General features: G+C 47.6%; 1 protein-coding gene across 2 annotated transcripts in view; it reads right to left on the reverse strand.

The window, feature by feature from the left end:
• Nucleotides 1-21163, reverse strand: part of ASIC2 (acid sensing ion channel subunit 2) — a 512156-nt gene that overhangs the window by 28417 nt on the left and 462576 nt on the right. For both annotated transcript variants that reach the window (XM_075036235.1, XM_075036234.1), the window contains exon 2: nt 18690-18840. In XM_075036235.1, the coding sequence (XP_074892336.1) occupies nt 18690-18840 (151 nt within the window). The remainder of the gene's footprint in view (nt 1-18689; nt 18841-21163) is intronic.

Genomic DNA, 21163 nt, shown 5'->3' on the forward strand with positions numbered 1-21163 from the left:
CCCACGGCCCAAAGGCTGGAACAGCAGCAGCAAAGCCTCTGCCGTATAATCCCAAGGGATGAGGGCACAGAGCTGATGCTTTCACCTGGCACCGCTGGGATTTAACCACTGTGTGATTCCTACAAACTGGGATAATACGTATGGGATATAAACCCCAAAACACAAGCTAAAGCTCCAGCATATAAGGCAACAACTACACGTAGCTGGGACCCAAGACTTTCCTACCAGCACTTCATTACTTAATCCCCTACTAAGCATTTATTTTGGTACCTTCTACTTAATTATCAGGTCACAGTGCTGGAAAAGGCAGGAGACAGGACATGGCTGAGCTCCTTCACTACAAAAGGCAAGCCCGGAGCGGAGGTTTTTGCCTGCTCACTCCATTCCAAGCTCTCTGTAAAGCGCAGCCGCTATTCATTACTCACCAAGTAACAGAAGGTGTTATAACAAACTACATTAAGCATATCCGCTATTTTTAGTTAAGCATATTGCATTTGCATACTAAATCTGAGGGGCCATATGTCTCAACGTATATTATTAAAAAGCTTCTTACATAATATACGGGGCAGGAGAAACCGGCAGGTCTCCAGCAAGCCGAGCCCAGAGCTGTTAGAGTGGTTTTGCTGGACGGTGAGGAGCCAGCAAATGAATATTTCAGTTCCTTGCTTCTCTCCTATTAAGCTTAAGCTTTAATCATTAAAGTGGCGAAACAAGTGTCTCATAACCTGCTTTACTGGGGGGGTCATGCCAGGGCAGGGAGGGTTGCTCCTGCCAGGTTATGCTGCTTATATGAGTGCTTCTTGGTGGGGAAGGAAAATAAATTCCCTTCCCACCTCAGCATCCTTTGGGAATCCCATGTGGCAGGGAAGGGCAACCGTGGGAGGGAGGACAGCCAAAAAATCAGGGGGCTGGTCGGAGCCACCCCGGTATCTCCTCCATCCCTGGGAGCTGCTGCCAGAAATACGGAGCGAGGAAGGGAAAGATATTCCCTCCAGAGGGGAGAAATATTCCCCACATCCAGAGCTGGGGGTGCCGGCCCCCCCGGGCCACCCATCTGCCAGCTTTTGCTTCAGCAAGCTGCTGCCACCGCAGGGACAGAAATGATTCAAAATAAATAAATAAAAATAAGAAAGGACGCGTTTTAAAGGCACAGAAGCAGTTCTCGCACATCCCTCCCCCCCTCCAGGAGCCTCACCGCTTCCCCCAGAACATCTTGAAATATTAAACGGCGAAAGAGCTGCTGCTAATTTTGGATGGTAGTGGAGCCAGATGGAAGCAGATTTCCCAGTGCCGAGGCTGGGTCCTGGCTCTGCTGCTGCCCCTTTTGGGGCGGATAGATGGATGGAGGGGACCAGGACACCTCGGAGGCTGAGCCCGGGGGTCCAGCCAGCTTTTGGCATTGACGAAAGGGAGATGTCACCTCCACGTACTTGGTAGAGAAGTTAGCAGGACATGGCTTCTCAAACTGGAGGTCCAAAGAGATGCCAGGGAGATCTTCCAGCTCTGAGCATCACTGGCCTCCAGGAAGCCCCTCTGCATCCCGACACCTCTCCGGGAACGTGGGTACCATGGGAAGGCACGATAGTCCCAAAGTGGGACAGAAGAAGAAGTTTGGGGTGGGTCACCATCCCAAGTGGTCATCCCATCACCATCACCACTCTGACCTGTGGCGAGAGCCTCCATGGGACTGCAAGGTCCATGCAGGTCATCAGACCAAGCTGAGCCAGGTCCAGCTCCTCCGCAGGATCTGTGCTTAATTTTCCAGTCTGGAGGATGCTGCAGAGCTCGTACCGGTCCAGCACCACCAGCAGATAACCAGGATTTGCTCCTGCTGGGCCTTTATCCCGCAAGGACAAGCCTTCCCTCTCGAGCCAGGCTCCTACCTCCCCATCACCCGCCTGCCAGCCACTCCAATGAGTAATAACATCTTACAACTATTGATTTTCTCCTCGTCCCTCTCCAGGACACATTGCTGGAGGCTGAAGCACAGAAGTCCCCGCAGGCAGGAGGACTCTGCGGCCAGAGCCCAGCTCCGGAGCTGGTCCCATTCGCTTTTGCATCCTTTCGGAGAAAAGCAATTTCTCTGAATGCAAAGCCGGGCTGGATACAAAAGCTTTGGAGTTAGCGTGCAATTAAATAAAATTACTGCCGGTACAAGGACATTTGAAGACAGGCAGCAAGCGGAGAGGTTTTTACCAGTTTTTTTTGAGAAACCTTGACTCCATGCCCTGCCTGAATTGCAGTGATAGCTGTGGTTATGTCTATTTAATTTGCATTGCCTATAAATGTCAGTGTTTTGAGTTATGTAATTTCAAAGCACTTTGGTGAACTCGGCAACTAAGCAAACACTTATTTTAATGGAAAAGGATGCGCCTCAGACGCTGTTTATGATAACAAAATGCCAGGAAAGAGCTAGTCTATCAGAGTGGGGAAAAAAACCCAAAGTATTTTAGTTACATTGGTGAGGGAAATGCTTCTCCTGCTCATGCGTTTGTTTGAGATTTCAAAGTGTTGTCCTGTAAGGACCAAGACAGAGCTGAAATCAATAGCTGACTTTTCTGAAAGTGGGAAAAAAAAGGAAAAAAAGATAAAAAGTAACCCCACCCCCCTGCTCTAACTCAGGGATACAAGTGGGAATGTCTTGGTCTTGCATCCGAAGCAATGTTTCAACAACTGGGATGCAGGGTATTTTAGAGAGATTTAGGTTTTTCCACACATTTCCACAAGAAGTTTGAGCTCCTCCACATTTCCTTAGAAAACTCCTCACCTAGTAATTTTTACCCCAGCAGCCAAATGGATTTTAGACCTTAGCAGAAGAAAAACTAAGTCTGCGGGCCTGAGGAGAGGAGAATTTCATACTGCCTATTTGCTAGCTCATTTATGACATCCTGTTTTATAGTGATTTTTCAGAATGAGGGTTACCAAAGCAGGGAGAGCGGGTGGCCGCACAAGGTGATGGTCCCCCAGGGTCCCTTCTGCTCCTCCAATCTCAGCTTCCCACCCACAGACCTCCTAAGGTGCCTTCACCACTCCCATCATCTGCACACCAAAACGGAACCTTTTTTGCACCAGGAAAGGATTTTCTTTCTCTCTATATGTCCCATCTTCAGCCCAAAGCATCACTGCTTCCTTGCAGCATCTCCATCTCTCTCCCTTTGTCCCCGCAAAGCCCTGGTGTTTCCCCCCACCAGCCCTCTCTCCTCCTGCCATCCCCCAACGCCACATATGGAGGATGCTATATATAAAAATATTTGCATTGTGTTGTAGTGCGCTGCCCACGGTAAGGCCGGTGGGGCAGAGACAGATCTCATGTGGCAGCAGGCAGTCTAATATTTTCCTCTGATAAAAATAACCTGTGAAAATTACATCTAGCACGGCCTGCAGTGTTGCAATGAATTTTGCTGGAGGGGGGAGAAAAAAGAAAAAAAGCAATCAGCGCTAACCTGGAGATTTAAGCGGAAAATGGCACTGCTGATACCAGAGGGTGCTTCTGAGTTTTCACAAGGCACAGAGAGAAAACGGCAGCACGAGAGACCAGGCAGGAGGTGAAATACAGTGATGGGATGGAGCACGAGGCATAGCTGGACCCTGCTGAGATTTTGGGGAGATGAGGTGGATTTTGCAAGAGAGACAAAGCGAAGGAAACGTTCGTCTCCTCGTGTTTTGATCATCTCAGAGTTGACCATCAAGTCTGAGGTGGACCCTAGGGGTCCTCCACAGCCCATGGGGAGGGATGGGTGATTATCCACCTCATCCTTTCAGGGCTGCTTGACCTACTGAGATGAGAAATCTCATTTTAATAGGTAACGGAGGGTGGGATGGCTCCAATCCAGCTTTCAGAGCTTGGTCACCCTGTTCATCACCCAAATGCACCTTCTCGGGTGCCAACACACACAAAGAAGTGATGCCTGCAAGCGAGGGGACGCCCAGAGAGTCTTGGTAGTGGAACCTCATCTGAAATACCATCATCGGTTCTGGTCACCGGAGCCTGTTTGATGCAGATAGGGAAAGAAGCACACCAAAGCTGCTGGGATGGGAAGCGGAGCAGGGAACCGGGCATTTGGGAGGAGTCCAACACAGCTTGGGTTGTGTGTCGTCTGGCGAGACGAAGGCTATGAATCTCTCTATAAATACATCAAAGGCAAACACCAGACGGGAGCAGAGTGTTTCCACCAACAGGAAAATATTTGTGAAAAAAAAAATAAAAATATCCAAACTAGGATAAACTGATGGTGAATAAATTTAATCTGGAAATCAAAAGGTCTGGAGCCAACAATACATGGCTGCAGAGAAAGCGGATTGCTAGCATGGACAGCTTAAATACCACACTGCGGCACTGGAGCCAGGATACGATCATTTGTTCTTCAAGAAGTGTAGCCCTTTCAAAGCCCAAAGGGATTTTGGCTGCAAAGGCTCACGGAGAGCCCCACAGCTCACCTCCAGACTGTACGGTTCATGGTGAGAGGCTGAGGTTCTCCATCATCCTGGTGGGCACCGTACATGACTGCCCCTGCTCTGCCCCCGCTTTTGCACCCAGAAAGCGAAACCATCGGGGAGCCGAGCAGGGGAACAGACCATTGGGGTTATGAAGATGCAAAGGCTGCCTCTGGCATCTCCCCACTCTTACCTGGTCACAAAGATCTGCATCGTTATGTTTTATGGACCCCAACTCCAACCCCAAGGAAAGATTTTGCCACTGGAAACCTCAATTCTCACCCTGGCACAGCGAGAGGGTCCCTGCGTCCATGGGACCCACTCAGCATCCTTATGGCAACAGCCCTGGGCTCACGCAGGCTCCTGCGTGTCAACACCCCACCCTGGGGTAGCAAAACGACCAAATCCAGCCCCCAAAGCCTTGGCCCACTCCTGTCCAAAGCCCAGCCCTCCTCCCTTGGCCTCAGTGGCGTGGGATGGAGCCAGGGGCCAGAGACACAAGCATTCTTGCTTTTCTGAGTTTGCAGCTTTCACGAGTTCAATACTAACTTGTATTGCAGCAATAATGCTTAATTATTGTTTTTATTATTGAAATATTTATGGAAGCCCATGCAACATTATATGAACAACCCTGTGAGGCCATTACTACCATTATAGAAATAAATATCTGCACTGAAGGGCATTACGATGAGACACTGAAGATAAATTGTTCCTGGCTCCTGGGATGGTGTATAACAAACCACTGTGTAACATTAAAATGTGTCAATTTATCCCTTGGGAACATGCTTGGGTAAGAGCTCAGAGTGTGAGAAATGCATCTCAATCAGGGCACCGCCGAAATAAACAGGATTTTTTGCCATTTTTTTCCCCAGAATCAGCTCTGACATCCCTTGTGATGTGGCTACACCACAGAGCTGCTTCAGCCCTAGCCTGCAATTAGATGGGAGTCAAATCTCCATGACCTGCGTGTCTTGGAGGAAGACATCTGGGAAGACACGGAGAGAGGCCACCAGTGAAAGAGTCTGGATCACGGAGGAGCAAACTGGGGGGACCTTCTGCTCCTGCACTGGGACCAGTAGCCTGGACCAGATTCCAACTTTGTGACAGGTGATGAAGTGTCGCAAAATAAATTAGTTTGCAGAGGATGCTGGATGGCTGAAATGCCAGCGCTGGGTGCGCAGTGCCATGGCGCTCAGAACTGGTGGAAAATGGGTTTCTTGCCTGAAAGTGAGACTTCAAAAACAACGTCCCTGCGAGCTGAAGGTCTCTGGCCTGGACCCAAGGTGACCAGATCACAAGGTAAAAGCAGAGCTGGCTCAGAGCCCTTTTTCGCCAGGCCCCTGCATGAATCCTTTACTATCTTTGGCCTTTCCCCATAAAGAGAAGGACTTCTGCCTCCAGCTGTCCGGCACATTTCAGGATGTATACGGGGCTGTTTAAGGGCAGAAACCTCTTTCATATCCCTGCTTCCAAAGACACCTATTTTGATTTTCTTACACTGACCTTCCACTGGAAGAAAAGAGACTTTTCCTTCTGTATGTATATATTTAAGAGAAGGCAATGGCAATCATTCCCTTCTCCGCTGTTCACACTCTCCAAAATATTTGAGTAACGACATCATGCAGTATAATTTGTCACTTGGCCAAACTCCGCAGATGGCATTTCCCTCTCTTAATCTTTATAAGCCTCTCCTTAAATAGTAGTAGTGGAAGTAATAACCACAACAAAAATATTAAAATTGATAAACAAAACACAGGCGCAGTCCTCTTTCCTAAAGCTTCCCAGTTTCGGAGGGTGTTCGGTAGCAAAGTATACATCGGTGGTGGCAGCATGCCAAAACCAACCCTAGATAGCCCCGAAACGCTTGGGTTTCTTCCCAGGTAGTGGTGCCTCTGCATACCACGCAGCTCTAAAACAGCTCGGTTTTTATTGCTACGTGGCTTTGCGATCTCACTGCGCTGTCACTGAGCAGGAAAGTCATCCAGCCCCATCAACAGTCATGACCTGGCACACCTCACTTTTGCCAAAAAATGAGAAAGCATTAGAAACGTGTCCCGAAGAAGCAGAAGAAAGATGCCAGCGTGCCAGCAGCACAGGTCACCAGTAACATCGCCCACACATCGCGCTGAAGGTGACCTGTCTCAACAGCCGGGGCTGGAAGAGCCCTGGTGACACCACCAAACCCAATGTCCTGCCCCAGGGCTGCAGCACGGCCGTCCCAGCCTCCTCCGATGGACTGCCGTCTCACCTGTCCCTAAAGCCTCCAGGGAAGATGCGATTCCCTCACTCCGTTACAGGCACAAGGGAGAACAGGAGGAGAAGACATCTTTCCAGGGCTTCATGCAGTGTCCTCCCCACCACCCAAATTCATTCATCCTTCACATACCCACCACGGCTTGTCCCTCCCTTTCTCCCCAACTTAGTCTTTCCCATACCTGAAGACTTATCCGGACTTCCCCTTCACCCTCTCTAAACCAGAGAGTGTCAACTCCTTCCCCATTCCAACCACCTCAAGTGAAGCCCAGTGCTGGTGCAGGTAACTCTGGAGCAAGGTGCCACCACCGTATCATTGCAACGGCTGGAGCTCTGGCAGCACAGACACAGCAGAGCTGATAAGGACCCTGCAACACTCAAGGTTTTTTCTCCCTTTTCATCTTTCCTCCACACATCAGACCATCAGGAATCTAGTACACACGGCGGCAGAAATGCACTGCTCGCAAGCTGATGAGAGAGGAGCTTTGACTCTTTCCTGCCCTTCTTTTAACCTCCATAAAAGCTGAATAATTAATCACAACTCTTTTTTTTCCCCTCTGCTCTTCTGTTCTGATGAGATAGTCTTTACCTGCTCTCCAGCCATCCAGAAGCAGGCTCGAGATGCTCTTTGCCATCTGTGATTCCTTGGAGCACTTTGTATTACTGCAATGAGACACAGTGCAACCAGAGACAGCTGTGCTCTTTGACAGAGATGCTCAACATGGACCACTGGCTATTTTGTCTTGTAAACAAGCAAGGAGAGAGCCGTAACCGAAAGGCCAATGAAAATTTGGTGATGCTGCCCGATGATGAAATGGGATGAGGTAAGGAGCAGCCACCAGGAGTTGCAGGAAACCCTCACGGAGCGCTCCTACACGGGGCATGGGCACTGGGGCTTCTCGATTTCTTTCACAAAGTCCTGCATTATCTCATGAAGGACATATTTTATTTGCTCCATATCTCACGAAAGACAGATTATTTGCTCCTTCAGAGCTGGCTGAAGCAATGGTGTTTTTAAGAGAAGACTGCCAGGCTCTACTCACGTTGCTCAGCGCAAGTGAAACGCTTCCAGAACACCTACAGGAGGGGAAACCCCTTCCACCGACATCCTCAGCACAGCTTTACACCGCGTGGGGACTACAGCAATTTGCCTTAGGAAGCACCTGGGAGGTCTCAAACGTCAACTAGAGCCCGTGTCGCTACGGGCTGAACAAAGTCGGAGCAAAATGATGATCCCTGCACCAAAGAGATTAATACAATTAAATTTAATTAGCACTTGCAAAAGACTCTTATCTTCAAAGAGCTTTCTAGCCACAAAATCTCCTGGTACCTCCGTGAGATTGATTAGTATGCACTGAGCTCTTTGTCTTCCCGGAGGGAAACGAAGACACTCGGAGAAGGGTCAAGGCCAGAGACAGGGGGTAATGACCTGGATTACCCTCACGTAAAACCAGTGCATCCAGAGAGCATTCTGAAACCTCACCACAGTCACCAATACTTCACTCCCAGTGCTCAGAAAAATCAGCAATAAAAAATCAGATGTTTGCAGGCAGCAGCCCCCAAACCTTGCCACCTCAGCGCGAGCCACCCGGGCACCGGCCGATAGCTGCAACATTGGCCATGCCAGGCTTTTTCTCATGTCTCCTTACTACCCCACGAATTCTCACTATTCTGAGCGCTCATATTTTGGCTACGGACATTTAACTTTACATACCAGCCACAAAGATGCTAATGAAAGCTGCAGCATTAAATGCGTATTTAATTTTAATGCGGCATGGCATTGCTTTGGAACATGTATCCGTTGATTTTAGGTGCCTTATCTCTGCTTTACCAGATTTCCCAAAGCCAGCTCCTAGTTTATATTCCTTTAGTTTTGCCTTAAATGAACATTTCCTGACTTTGGAGCTTTTTTTTTTAAGAAAAGCTCTTGAAGCATCTACATCCCTTAAAGGATTTTCTCATTAAGTCTTTGATACATATTTACAGCCTTCAGTTTAACAACATTATGTGACTGGAGACGTCTCACTGTGCTTGCTAATACCAGTTCTACAAAGGAAAAAGCCTTGCTCTCACAGCAGCTCACACAACTTCTCAAGTAGAAGCACAGGAATATGAGCAGCTTTCCCAGCCATGTCTTAACTGCTCTGCATGTATTTGTCTGTATAGGGGACTTGGTGCTGGGAAAGGAGGAGATGAGACACCTGCAGCAGACAAGCACTGTGATTTTTTTTTTTTTAATTCTGGGTGTCTTACTGCCAAACCGGCACAAATTGGACCTAGTGGATGTTGCATGATGTGCTGATTGCACTAGGATGGTTCTGAAATGCGCACCTTAGACAAGCTCATGGGCCAGGATCTCAGCATCAAGCTCATGACGGACAAAACATGGGGATGCTACTGACTCACCTGTGCTGTCTGGTGAGGAAATCCCTTGCAAAAAACCCACACGTTTCAGACTCGTGTCTGCTTACCAGCTGCCAAAGCTGTTGAAGTGATCCTTCTTGATGGCTAAAAAACCCACCTCTTTTGTGCTCAGAAATCCCAAACTTTAAAGACTGGCTACAAATGAACGTTTCCCCCTATCTATTACAACCAACCAACCACTTGATTCTAATACCAAGCTGAAATCTCCCCTGCCTCGAGTCCTTTCATTCCACAAGCTGTGTTGGATGGCCAACATCAATCCTTGGGGCAATCCGAGCCTGGATCAACCCCCGCCAATCTCCTGGGCACATGGAAACAGCAGTACCTGCTACATCACAAAAGAGAAAAAACAGCTTTTTCAACAACTGCGTTGGCTCTCTCCAGCTCCATGATAACATTGAGAGGCCCTGGAGAGCAATTCACCGCAAACGGGAATATATCGGTTATGTGACAACCTTAATGACACAGCCCAGACACAAAAACCCAAGTAACCTTTGAGCTGCCTCTCTTCACTCCAGCGCTATTGATGAGTATGCTCAGGCAAACACAATTAATTTTTAGTGGCAGCCTAATTTTGTGGATGCTCTGGTTGTCAGGGGGCTGGTGGAAGGTGGAAATAACGTTGACCTTTTCTCCCTGGGAAACCTGGCTAATTGAATGAATTCTTGCTCTCATTAGGAAAAGGTCCAAGATGCAGCACATTTTACGCCTCCCTTTAGGTGACACCAACCAGCCTCCTAAAGGTCAAGCTGCCTTTGATGAGTTGATCTGAGATCAGAGTTTCCTATTGCAAAAAAGCAACGAGTTCTTCTGGCCCAAACGCCTCAGTGTTGTTTCTGCTCAAGGTCACTGCTGCTTTACAGGTACCATTTATCTCTTCGGACATTCGAGTCTTCAGAAGGATGAATCAACCCTGTGTCATCAGGGTTTGGGGTGTTTTTCTATTGCCTTGGCTAACTATTGCTGCCTGCTAATGCTAAACCTTTTGCATCATTTCAAGTAAGCAGTATTCTCCCTTTGCGGCACTGACTGCAGTTCAGCAGAAGTCGTTTTGTGGTAGCATTTAATAGCTTACATTTAAGCAAGAGGAGATTTATGCACGGGAAGCTCTACTTCATTTTGCAGAAAGGGACGTAAGCAGTGAGGATAATTTGACTCTCTAAGGATGAGTTTGATGTCATGCAACAAATTACTATCCTAGTTCAATCTTCTTCATCGCTTTTATGGGCTCTCACTGCAGACTGTAATCTAAAATATTTCTGGAACAGAGGTGTCTGTGCAGGGCTCTGAACACACCGATTACCACCAGTAAACCTCGCAGTTTCATAAACAGCCGATACACGAGGCTCACCCTTGGTGATGGGGGATATCAGGTTTATGGCTTTGTGGCTGTCCTGACTTACTCAGATTTTGATTTTGTGCCTTTCTGGGGCTCTAAGCTCTTGCAAAAATTGAAATCCAACGACAGCCAAGATTCATTTCTCTGCTCGGGCTTGCTGGAAGACAAGGTGTTGGGTGGAAGAGGAGCTGGGGAGGGATGTCCACCACCGCTGCCGCAGCATGACATCACCAAATCTGTGCAGTGCCCTGCAGACCGTCAGGAGCCAACAGCTACCGAAGCCCCACGCACAACCGAGAGCAAGGTAGCGCACTGCCACATCCCCTAAAGACCACGAGTAAAACTGCAGTGAAATGCTGGTGTGTCTTATCTGGCATTCCTTAATAAAAGATTAGTTGAAGCTAATCAGGAGGGAAAGTTGTTAGTTCAGGATCTCGGGGTGCTTCTTTTGTAATAACAGAGGGCTTTAACCCAAGCGCCCTGGTTAAATGCCAAGCAAAGCTGTCCTGTTCCGGCTCCCCAAGTCCCTGCTGCAGTTTCCAGATGAATTCAGTATCATTTTCTGCATCTTAAACCATTACGTATTCTTATAGTGAATAACAAACGTCTTTTTGGTCTTTCCTCCTTCCAGCGGGAGCAGCATTTCATGCCCCTGCACTGTTACACACACACACATGGGTTGTTAATCAGCTGGTGAAAATGCTCCAGGCTGAAAAGTGCTGGAGAAGGCAGGTTACTCTTACACACACCTTGCCCTGCCTTTCTTCTTTTTTTTTTTCCTTTCCTTTTTTATTTTAATTGATAAATGAAATTGAAAACCAACCCTTCCAAGGCAAACAAGAGTTTCATCTGCAAAAAAGCTGCCCTAAGGCAGCCGCGGCTGCACGCAGGAGGCAACTGATCGCAACATCCCCGTAATGGAAAAGAAATTGCAAAAACTCTGAGAAGCCCTGGAGTCAGCACTAACACATGGACTTTTAGGAAGCAGTTTCCCGTTTTAAAACGTGCTCAGGGTTTTGCATGAACACACGTACAATATATTCCCATGCAAGCCATTACCAGCCATTGCTGTAGCCCACCATCCTACCATGGCGCGTACCTGCTGCTACCCATCACTTCTTCTATTCCCAGGTCATTTCCTACTTATTTTATATTTATATGTTAATTATAATTATTCCACTTCGAACTCCACAAGCTGTGCATGAAGCAGATGCACAAACCAGTGCCTTTTTTCCTTTTTCCCGAACTCTGCGGTTAACACCGGTGGCTCAAAGCCTGCAGACGATTCCCTGTGGTGTAAATCCGAAACAGCCCCTAAGACCATGCCAGAAGCCTGGCAGGTTTGCAGCCGTGACCTGGGGGAGCCCCGGCTGCCTCCTCCACCACTTGAATTCAGATCCCTTGTAAGCAAAAGGAGGCCTGGATTTATGAAGAACCGCCACTAATCCTATTAATATGCAGAAGTAAATGACAGTGAGTGCTTTGTGCCTCTCCACAGCTGGCAAATCAAATGCTCCAGGACTTGGGCTTATTAATGCACTGTACACAGAGGCTGCACAGCTGGAGACCAAGTGCCGGGGCTGGGGAGGCTTTGGGGAAGGGGGGGGACACATCTGACCCCTGAGCTACATCAACTGTCCCTCCTTGCTGTAAAAATCCTCGCAATAAGATGCTGTAGTGCAGCAGGAGCAACGCTCCGCAGACCCATTTCAGCAGCACAGAGATGCTGTTTAAATCTGGTTTGCCTGGCACAAAATCCTAGAGGGCAGGGGAAAAAAAAAAATCAAAGAAACCATGGAAACGCTCTGAATTTGCGCCCGCATCAGTAAACTTTTGCGAGATGAATTTTCAGGGTTGGCAGCGTTGGCCTCCAGCCACCCGCATCTGCCTGGGGTCACCCTCACCCCCTCCAAGTCCTCTCCACAGCAATTCGGCTGCAGGATCCCAAAAGTTATCAGGGCTTTTGTGAGCAATGAGAAGGAACATCCCTGTCTCGAGCCAAAAGCATTGTCGTGGTCCTGGTTGCAAGGAGCGACTGTGGATGATTTGTGCTACAAATCCCTTTGGTCTGACACCTGGAGCATCCCAAACTTCAGGCAGGTGCTGGATATGCTCCACTACAGATCCCAAAACCCAAAGCAGGCAGCAGATCCCTCAACGCAGCCCTGATAACCTATTCTTGGCCAGCAAAAAAGCCACCAGAGAGATACCTTCTCTAAAATATCACCTATCCCAAGCTGTGCAGAAAGCGAGGCAGCGAGGCTCATGCCGGTGTTGGCGTGACGTCCCAAGCCACGTCTCTGCTCTTCAAGCATCCCACCATGAGCCAGTCCCCAGAGAGGTACAGCTGGAGGAAGGTCAGGGCTGGCTGAGAAGTGCTGCTCATCACAGCATGGATGGCACCACTGTCACTCTTCCTCCCTCTAGGGACTCAAGGAGGACCCAAACGGCTCTTCCAAGAACAGCCAGCAGCTGCAAACAAATCTGATCTAACTTCTACAGCATCAGGGCTTGCGTGAAGGCTCTGGTTCAAAATTAAAGCCACGCTAATTCAATTTATCTGAATTCAATTTGGAAATGGAAAGAGATCAGCGGAATTAAGGCGGCTTTAATGAGGAAGAAAAGCAGTGGCATGGAAATTCAATGCCACCGAGACCACCTGCACCTCTGGCTAATTTGGATTAATGCTACAGACATGCCTCAGCTCCCCCCGCAGTGATGCCCACAGGGAGGGTGAGCATCCAGCACCTCGGGCACGGCAGAGGTTGGTCCCTGAGCTCCCACCACACACCATCAGCTTTTCCTTTTCCCAAACCATAGTCCCCCGGAGAGGGGCTTCCTCTGGCCACCAACCGATGGTCTTCCCTCGCATCCACCATTTGATGGCAGGGGTTGGTACCCACCACTTCATAACAGCACGAAAGAGCCCTGCTGGGAAACAAATAATAAATTGCAATCCAGATGGGCTGGGTGTGAAGGAAACAGGCTTGAGAACTTTCTCTGCGTGACCTAGATCAAAAGTCTTGCTTGTAGCCCGTGGTTTTTATCAAGTTAAATAATAGCAGCCCATAATAGTATGTGATAGTCTCCTAAGTGGATTGAAGCCTCAAGCTTTATAGATTTCATGCTGCTTCTTAGTGGAATTTTATAGCGTGTTTCTCATCCCCCTTTTTTTATTCAGCGTGTTACTTGATTAATTGGTATGAAATGTTCGTCTTTATCCAACAATTTCTGAAACACAAACGCAGAACTCTCTGATTGTATTTCTTATTTACAGCCCTGTAGCCTGAGTGATTTCCAATTTACTGTGCTGCTATATTAGGTCACTATATAATACCTTGGGCCACTCCAGAAAGATTAACCAGAAGTGGATTCCCTTTCCAATCAAATAGTCACCGCTATAAATTAGAGTTTCTTTTACTATATTTGATTGCATTTCTGCCGCTTTCCCTATCAAGTGCAATAAAACAAACACCCTCCGCAGCCCCGCCACTCCCTGGCGCCTAATCTTGTGAGACAAAGATGCGTAACCACAGAATTTGGGAGACTCCGTGCCATATGTACGAGTGGCTGCAGCTTCCACCTACGCTACTCCGAGTCTGTGGTTTGCCGTTTCCCTCTTGGTTACTGGAAAGAGTTTTCCCTGGTATAAATCTTTCCATCTTGCATTTTACGTCCATGCAGGATTGCTGGTTTTTTTGTTTGTTTGCATCACGATTCCCACCTGGAATATCTAACGCGTTCTTTAAAGCACAAAGATGATGTGAAGACTTCAGCCACAGATTATTTTCCCAACTCTTTTCATGTCTGGTATGCTCATGGTTAAAGTAAAATACCAGAAAATATATACTCTAGAAGTGTAAAACTCAAAAGACACAGATTTCCATCTCTTTTTCTTTTTATCGTCATTTTTTCCATGCACCTCATGATTTTGACAGTCCTGACATAATATTTTTGCACACCCAAAGATGGCAAGGCTGCCTGATGCCATGACATCCAGACACAGTCAAAATACCCTTTTCTTTGCACTTGAAAATCAAGACTGAAACAGTCTGTGTATGCTCGCTATTCCAAAATTAGACTGCACATAAATTTAACATGTTCAAATAATGGGCTTGCATATGCAGACAGTCAAGCAAAAGGTGTATTTTTCTATTACAAGCAACTTGTTAGACAAGGTATTTCAGCTTCCCAAGATATTAATGGATACTCGGTAAAGGTCTTTTTAGAGTGACAATACACTTCATTTTGTTTGCCGAGTCAGTAACAATTAAATCAGTTTTTGTATTACAAAGCATATGCCAATGTGACATGGTGGCGGCAGCTCCCGGAGCAGCCCTATCCCAAGCTACGAACCAATATTTTCCTTCTTCACTTCTTATTTGAATTGCAAAGAACAGTTTAAAAAAGAAAGCTGAGATCCTGAGGCATGCAGCCAGCAGCAAAATCAGGATTTTTTCAGTCCATGCGCCAACTATTTTCATGCAGGGCTGTGAAGGAGAATGCGGTTTTATGGCATCTCCAAATCTGGAGCAAAAAGCAAAGCAGCTACGAGACTAAATACAGAATAAGATGTCACCGTTTGAACTTGGCATTGATAAAAATCAGCCCTGCATCCAACAGAACCATAACTGCTCTGTGCCAGTGAGGGGCTGGGCGACCAAGGGTGCAGGAGAAAAGGTCCCATGGGGTGTCCTGGCCATGGTTGGCATGGAGAGGCAGTAAACTGGGGCCTGGAGGGTTCTTTAGGTGGCTTTTTTCTCTGGGACAGACCCTTGCAGGAAGCATGAGCCAAGGCCACCACAATGGGCCACAGAAATGCATATTTTTCCACGTGAAGACCTCCCTGCGGTGATGGGAGAGGTTGGTCCACTTTCAGCATTTGTGAAGCCCTAATGGGGTGCAAACATCATGTCTGAGACAGCAGCTCGGTGGGGACGGCTCCAGATAGCTCTGGGAAAACTTGGATTAACATGGGACAACCAGCTGGGAAAGGAAATGGTTTGAGCAGCCACATTTGAGGGACACTGCAGAAGTTGGAAACTGGAGAAAAAAGGTCAAGTAACTCAACCACACAAAAATCATCACCTAGGAGGCAACTAAAAGAGCAGTTGCTGGGTACAGGATGGCTACTGGGAGAATGGAGCTGCAAAACTAGTCTGTAGAAATATCTAAAGAGTTAAAAGATAAGGAGTGAATGGAACAACTCAGGTTATAATGGAGATATTAACTCACTGGGAGGAAAAAACTCAACTCCTTCTGTCCTGGAGGTATCCCCATGGCTGGACCTCCCCATGCCTACACGTGGCTTTGGCACTGTAACGTAAAGATCTCACCCCACGTCCACCCCCATCCCTCTCCATAGCAAGGGTTGAAGTTCACTGCTAAGAGCTGTGCGCCCTTGACAAAGCTTTCCATTGGAGAGCCAAGTTTGCACAGTCCCAGTGGTAGCAGCTGAGGAGATTTAATTCCAAACACATTTACATTATTATGCAAATATTTGGAAATCATCAACTCCTTCACTTACCTACTAAGAGCTGAGTTAAGTGTTTCCATGGGAACAGCAACTATTAAACACTATAGTTAATATTTTTATTCTGGTAGTGTCCAGAGAGCTCAATGAAGATTGAAGACAGCTTGTACAAGGTGCTGTAAGAATGTGGAGGATAAAAACATCCCTTGTTGAAAGGCAGAGATTAATGTTTTATGAGCTTCAAAGTCAAGTACCAGTTCTACATGGACCTGTAAGAACATGGCCAAATTTGCTTGCAACGAGTCCAGGAGCTTCTCCTATACAGTTTAACCAAATCAAGAACCCTATTTATATAGTTTTGCCTTGAATCTTACAGCATTTCATGGTCACGTAGAGACCTTAACAACCATCCTAGCGCAATCCAGCCTCATAACATCAACTCGGTTCTAGGAACATGAAAATCCCTCCCTATGCCTCTAACCTTTAGCTGAGTGGAAATTTAAATTAAATACACATGAGATTAGCAGTGGTTAGGTCATGGGAGGGCAGGACATCATCAGGGGCGTCTTGAAAATCAAAGGGGTACATTGCTTCCTTCCACATGTGCTCAAAAGTCAAGTCTGGACTCAAAAGACCCTAAAAACTGCAAGATTTTAGAAAAAAATCAATGCATTTGGGGTTGCTTTTCTCCCCCTCTCAGGATTCAAGTCCACAGCCATGGCCAGGTTTCAAGCACCTCTGCCACATGCAGGGCTTGAAAGTTGTCTAAAGGGAGCGACCAGAGCAGAAGCTGCCATCCCACCTAACCTCCGGACAACAGTAATGCTCGTAGATGCGGAGGTACCAGACTGGAAACCTCCTCCCCACTGCCACAGGCTCCCCTGTCCAGATTCCCTGCCAGACAGCAAAAGCGAGACCTAGTTGATCCTCCTCCCTCATCTTTTGTCCTCCCAGCTTACTTCTCCACCTGCCTCTTTCTTTTTTTTGTCTCCTGTGTAACGAGTCGGGTTTACCCAGCTGAGACCGATCCGCCTTTCCCAGCATCGCAGCGCTAGAAAAGCACAGCTCTAAAGGCAGCGCATTTCTGGATGGGTTCCTCCTAAAGTGCGTCCAAAAGGCAGCTTCAAAAAGCAAGCCTAAAGCAAGAAGGGTGTGACATAAGGTCTGTGACTCCATGAGGAGCCTCGGAGGGATCCAAAACCCAATGAGGTTGTACATATAGAGCTTGTGGTGTGGCTGTTCGTGCCTGCTACATCCCCAAGCTGTCGACGTGGTGGTTTCCTGCCCCCAGGAGCTCCTCCAAGGCAGCCCCTAAGTGATAAAGCATCAGAGGTAGAAGATGCACTTCATCTTCCCACTCTGTATTGTGAACCTGGTTTGCCTTTAAAAGGACAAGACTTCAGACAAATGCAACAAGTCAGAAATTATTATTTCAAATCACCGTCTCCTCCCCCTCACCTGGGCCAGATCAGGCTGACTTTGAGTACGAGCTAAAAACTGGAAGGCAAAGCTCTTGCTATAAAAGCCTGTGCAATTTTAAATGATTGACGGGACTGTGGGAATCTGTTTAAAAAACACAAATAAATTTTAAGTTTTGAATGAATGCAACCAACTCTCCCCTTTGCTATTGAGCTGAAGTTTGAAAGGTGCTTGAAGGGACTCGCACAGGATGACAGAGCAATGGCAACACAAAACTGTAAGTGATATTTGCTCCTTTCCCTTTCCTGATACCCAAAAATAAACACAGACAACCTCATCCTGAAAAACTCCCACTGCTACGCTCTGCCTTGCAACTGCCAAAGAAACAGAGTGGCTGGCAATTTTTCCAACGCTTTTGAGTGTTTTGTTTAAAATGTCAACGTGGGTTCATGAAAACAGCAGCCGCCACTGCTGAAGAACTGATAAGGCTGCTGTAAACGGGTGGCTTTGGTGGCACGTGCCACTCGTCATGCTGTCCCCTGCCCGTGCCACCCCTCTCGCCTCCCAGCCTCCTACCCGCCGTTTTTGCAGCAGGGTTCGTTAAAGAAACTGGCACCAGCATTGCCAGCAACTTTGACCACGGCAGCTCAGTCAGGATGATGGGAGCTGCTGAGCTGCCCTTGCAGCAGGCAGCGTTGCCACATCCACTCCCAGTGCTGCCGTCCCAACCCACGAGACCTACGAGACAGCACCCAGCCCCAGCCTTTCTGCTCAGCACCTTCTGCCCTTCTCTGTGCCAGGACTAGAGGGCTGCAGTGCAGCACGCTGGCTCTTCAGAAGATGCCTGACCCAGTTGGGTTCGTTAAGGGACAGATGTCGTCCATCCCAAATGCTTTGAGTGCAATGAGTCGAGCCCCTGGTCCACCCAGGCAGCCCTAACCCACGCAAAGACAACAATTAGGGCAACGAACGTCCCCAGATTTCAAGGAGGAAAACACAGACAGCAGCTGGAGGTCCACCTTGAACGTGGCCTCCCAAAAATGCCTTTCTAGGGAAGAGGGACATGCTGGAGCATCTGAAGGAGACACCGCACCTCCTGTCACCCACAAATGCCCATCACTGTCCCAGGACAGGTGATGACACTCCGGTTTGGCATCCCAAACTATGGAAATGCTGGTCCCAACTGGCAGCTGCAGACACCGAGAAGAAAAGCAACTAATTTCTGTACAGACTGAGCTCCTCTTGCTTTCAAGAGCTGGTTTAGACACTAGCTGGGAAGGATGGGATGGTCTTTCCAGAAAAATCACCAGTACATGCACGTTTGCAGGAGGAAAAAGAAGGTCTTACCTGTTTCTCCCCATATTGGCAAATATTCATCCTGCTGTATGTCTAGCATGATTTCCAGTCCATTGCCTGTCCCACCCTTAACCGTGGTAAGAAGAGGCCGTCCTTCTTCTCCTGAGTTAAACATGTAGCATTTCCCATATTTTGTAAACACCTGCGAGGAGAGAAGAGAGAAATAATATATTTCCCATATAATCAACACCTCTTCCACCTGAACGCGGGCAGAGAGATGAGAAATGGCCACGTGCCACAGCTTGAAGGGGAAACGTCCGCAGATAAATCTAACCCAGTTTAATCATTTAGCATATCATGTTCTCCTTACAGAAAATAAAAGATGGAAGAGAGAAAGGGAAAGCTGTTGTAGGGCAGCTAACAAATGTCTTCAGCAGTTCAGCAGAGTCATATCATGTTAAGTCTCTGAGAAACACACGTACACGCTGTGTTTGAGCTTGTACTAAAATATAATGCAATTCCCTGGGTTTGTACAAGGCACCTCAGTCCACCACCGCTGCATGCTCACAGCTGCAGACCTAGAGCTGGGCTCATCCCCAAAGGATGGAAACGCCGGCACTGAAGCCCATGCTTACTCCATGCCCACCCAGCTGCTGAACATCAAACCCTGCAGGCACAGCTCACACCCACTGCTTTCCACCCAAAGGGAGCGATGTGAATGATGCCTGTGCTCTCCCGACACAAAAAAATACAATATCCCATTAATTCCTCACTCTACCACTACCTGGCAAATAGTAAGAGTTAAAACCACTTGGGCAAATGAGGAAAGACTTCCTCCATCACTTTTGCTCTTCTTGAGTCTCATTTTGGCCCATCTCTCGAAAGAAACTCTGGGCAAAGCCCGGGTGGGGGCTTCCAGGCCGCCAGCAGCTCCGCAAAGCAGGGATGACATAGGTTTCCAAGTGGGGTGGCTTTTGGTGGGGCAGCAGAGATATCACAGCTTTGATGCGGTGGCATTGACGGGCTCAGGCATTGACCAGTCCTGCGCTCAGCCTTCCTCCGAACTGGGAGAACATATGGAAAACGAAAGATTAAAACACAACAAGTGCCTCCTCTGCCTTGCGCTGACAGACTGGGGGACATGCGGATGTGCAGAACTTCTTCCAGTAGTGAAAGAGGATAAAATGGCTCACAGCCATTTAGAAATCCCCCAACCATTGCACGTGGTGAGTTCTGACAAGCGCCAGCGTGAAATGGGGAGCGTGAGTCGTCTTCGAGTCATTCTGCTGCTTCACGGCTCCAGAAAGTCCAGGTTTTGCAATCAGTAAGCAACCGGCAAACACCAGTAATGAATATTCAGAACGAAGGGAGTCCAACACCGAGCGGCACACTGGCTGCAGTCCCGCCAGAGATCACAAGTCACTAATGCAGTTGCTGAGATCATAAGACCCCAAGATGATTCATAAAACTAAACAGAAGCTGGAGTCATCAGCAATTTATTCCTCTCAAATATTGACATATGCCTTATAATCACAGCATCAGGGAGGCAGGTGAAAAAAGAGAAATACGAAATCATATTCAAGTTTAAAACCTTCCATTGGAGCAAAAAGGATGCAGAGAATATGAAGCATTTGCAGGAGAAAAAAAAAATACCCTTTAAAAAAGATTTTATATCCAAGTGAAAATCCCATTTTAATACTTGACTGACCTATTAAACCATTCAAGCTGGAAAGATAAGCTAAACAACAGTAAGCCTGTGTTAGCAGCCCGCGCCCCGTAGATGGGTTTACCCAGATAGGCTCTGAAGGCAGAAGTCAAAAATTTCTAATTAGGCTAGTTTAAAATACAGGAAGAAGGAAACCCGCATTAGTGAAAATCACGGGAAAACAAGCAAGCTTGTATTGAGAGCAACAGCGCACCATAAAAGCTGAATAAGGATTTAGATGCTGATGTACCCAGTGCAGTCTTTAGCCAAATAAATCCAGGCAATTTTATGGGGCTTTTTATATGGCCCTTTGCAGCTGTAAAAATTTAAGTGTAAAACCTACAGTTAGGACATGTTTATCCAACAAACATGATCTAAAGTGACAGGGGCCTGAGGCTCACTTCAGCTGCATGTCTGGGACCCCAGTCCCAGAAAAAGAAATCAAACGGTGACTTGAAAAGGAATAGACTCCCATTCCTCCATCCCCCCGCTCCACCCTCAGCAAGTGACCATCAAAGTCCACGAAAGGCTGCTGGCCATGGCCAAGAGCTCATCTGCCACGACCTTGGCAGATGTTTCTCTTGCACAGCAGGAGAAGATGGGAAACCTGCCCAGCCACATAAAACCCGGGATGTGTTGACACATGTATGGAAGAAATGCAAGTGCTTCCCAGCCCCACATTTGCTCCTGAGCAGTGGGAAGCCCCAGGAACCATCTGAGACACGGCTTAGATCCAGGTGTTGTTGGTATCATCTACATCGCTCCTAGGACTCTGTAAGGAAACATTTCCAAGGAAGCCTGATGATTTTCTGCTGCTCTT

This window comes from Buteo buteo, chromosome 9, assembly GCF_964188355.1.
Source record: "Buteo buteo chromosome 9, bButBut1.hap1.1, whole genome shotgun sequence".
In the NCBI taxonomy this organism is placed as follows: Eukaryota; Metazoa; Chordata; class Aves; order Accipitriformes; family Accipitridae; genus Buteo; species Buteo buteo.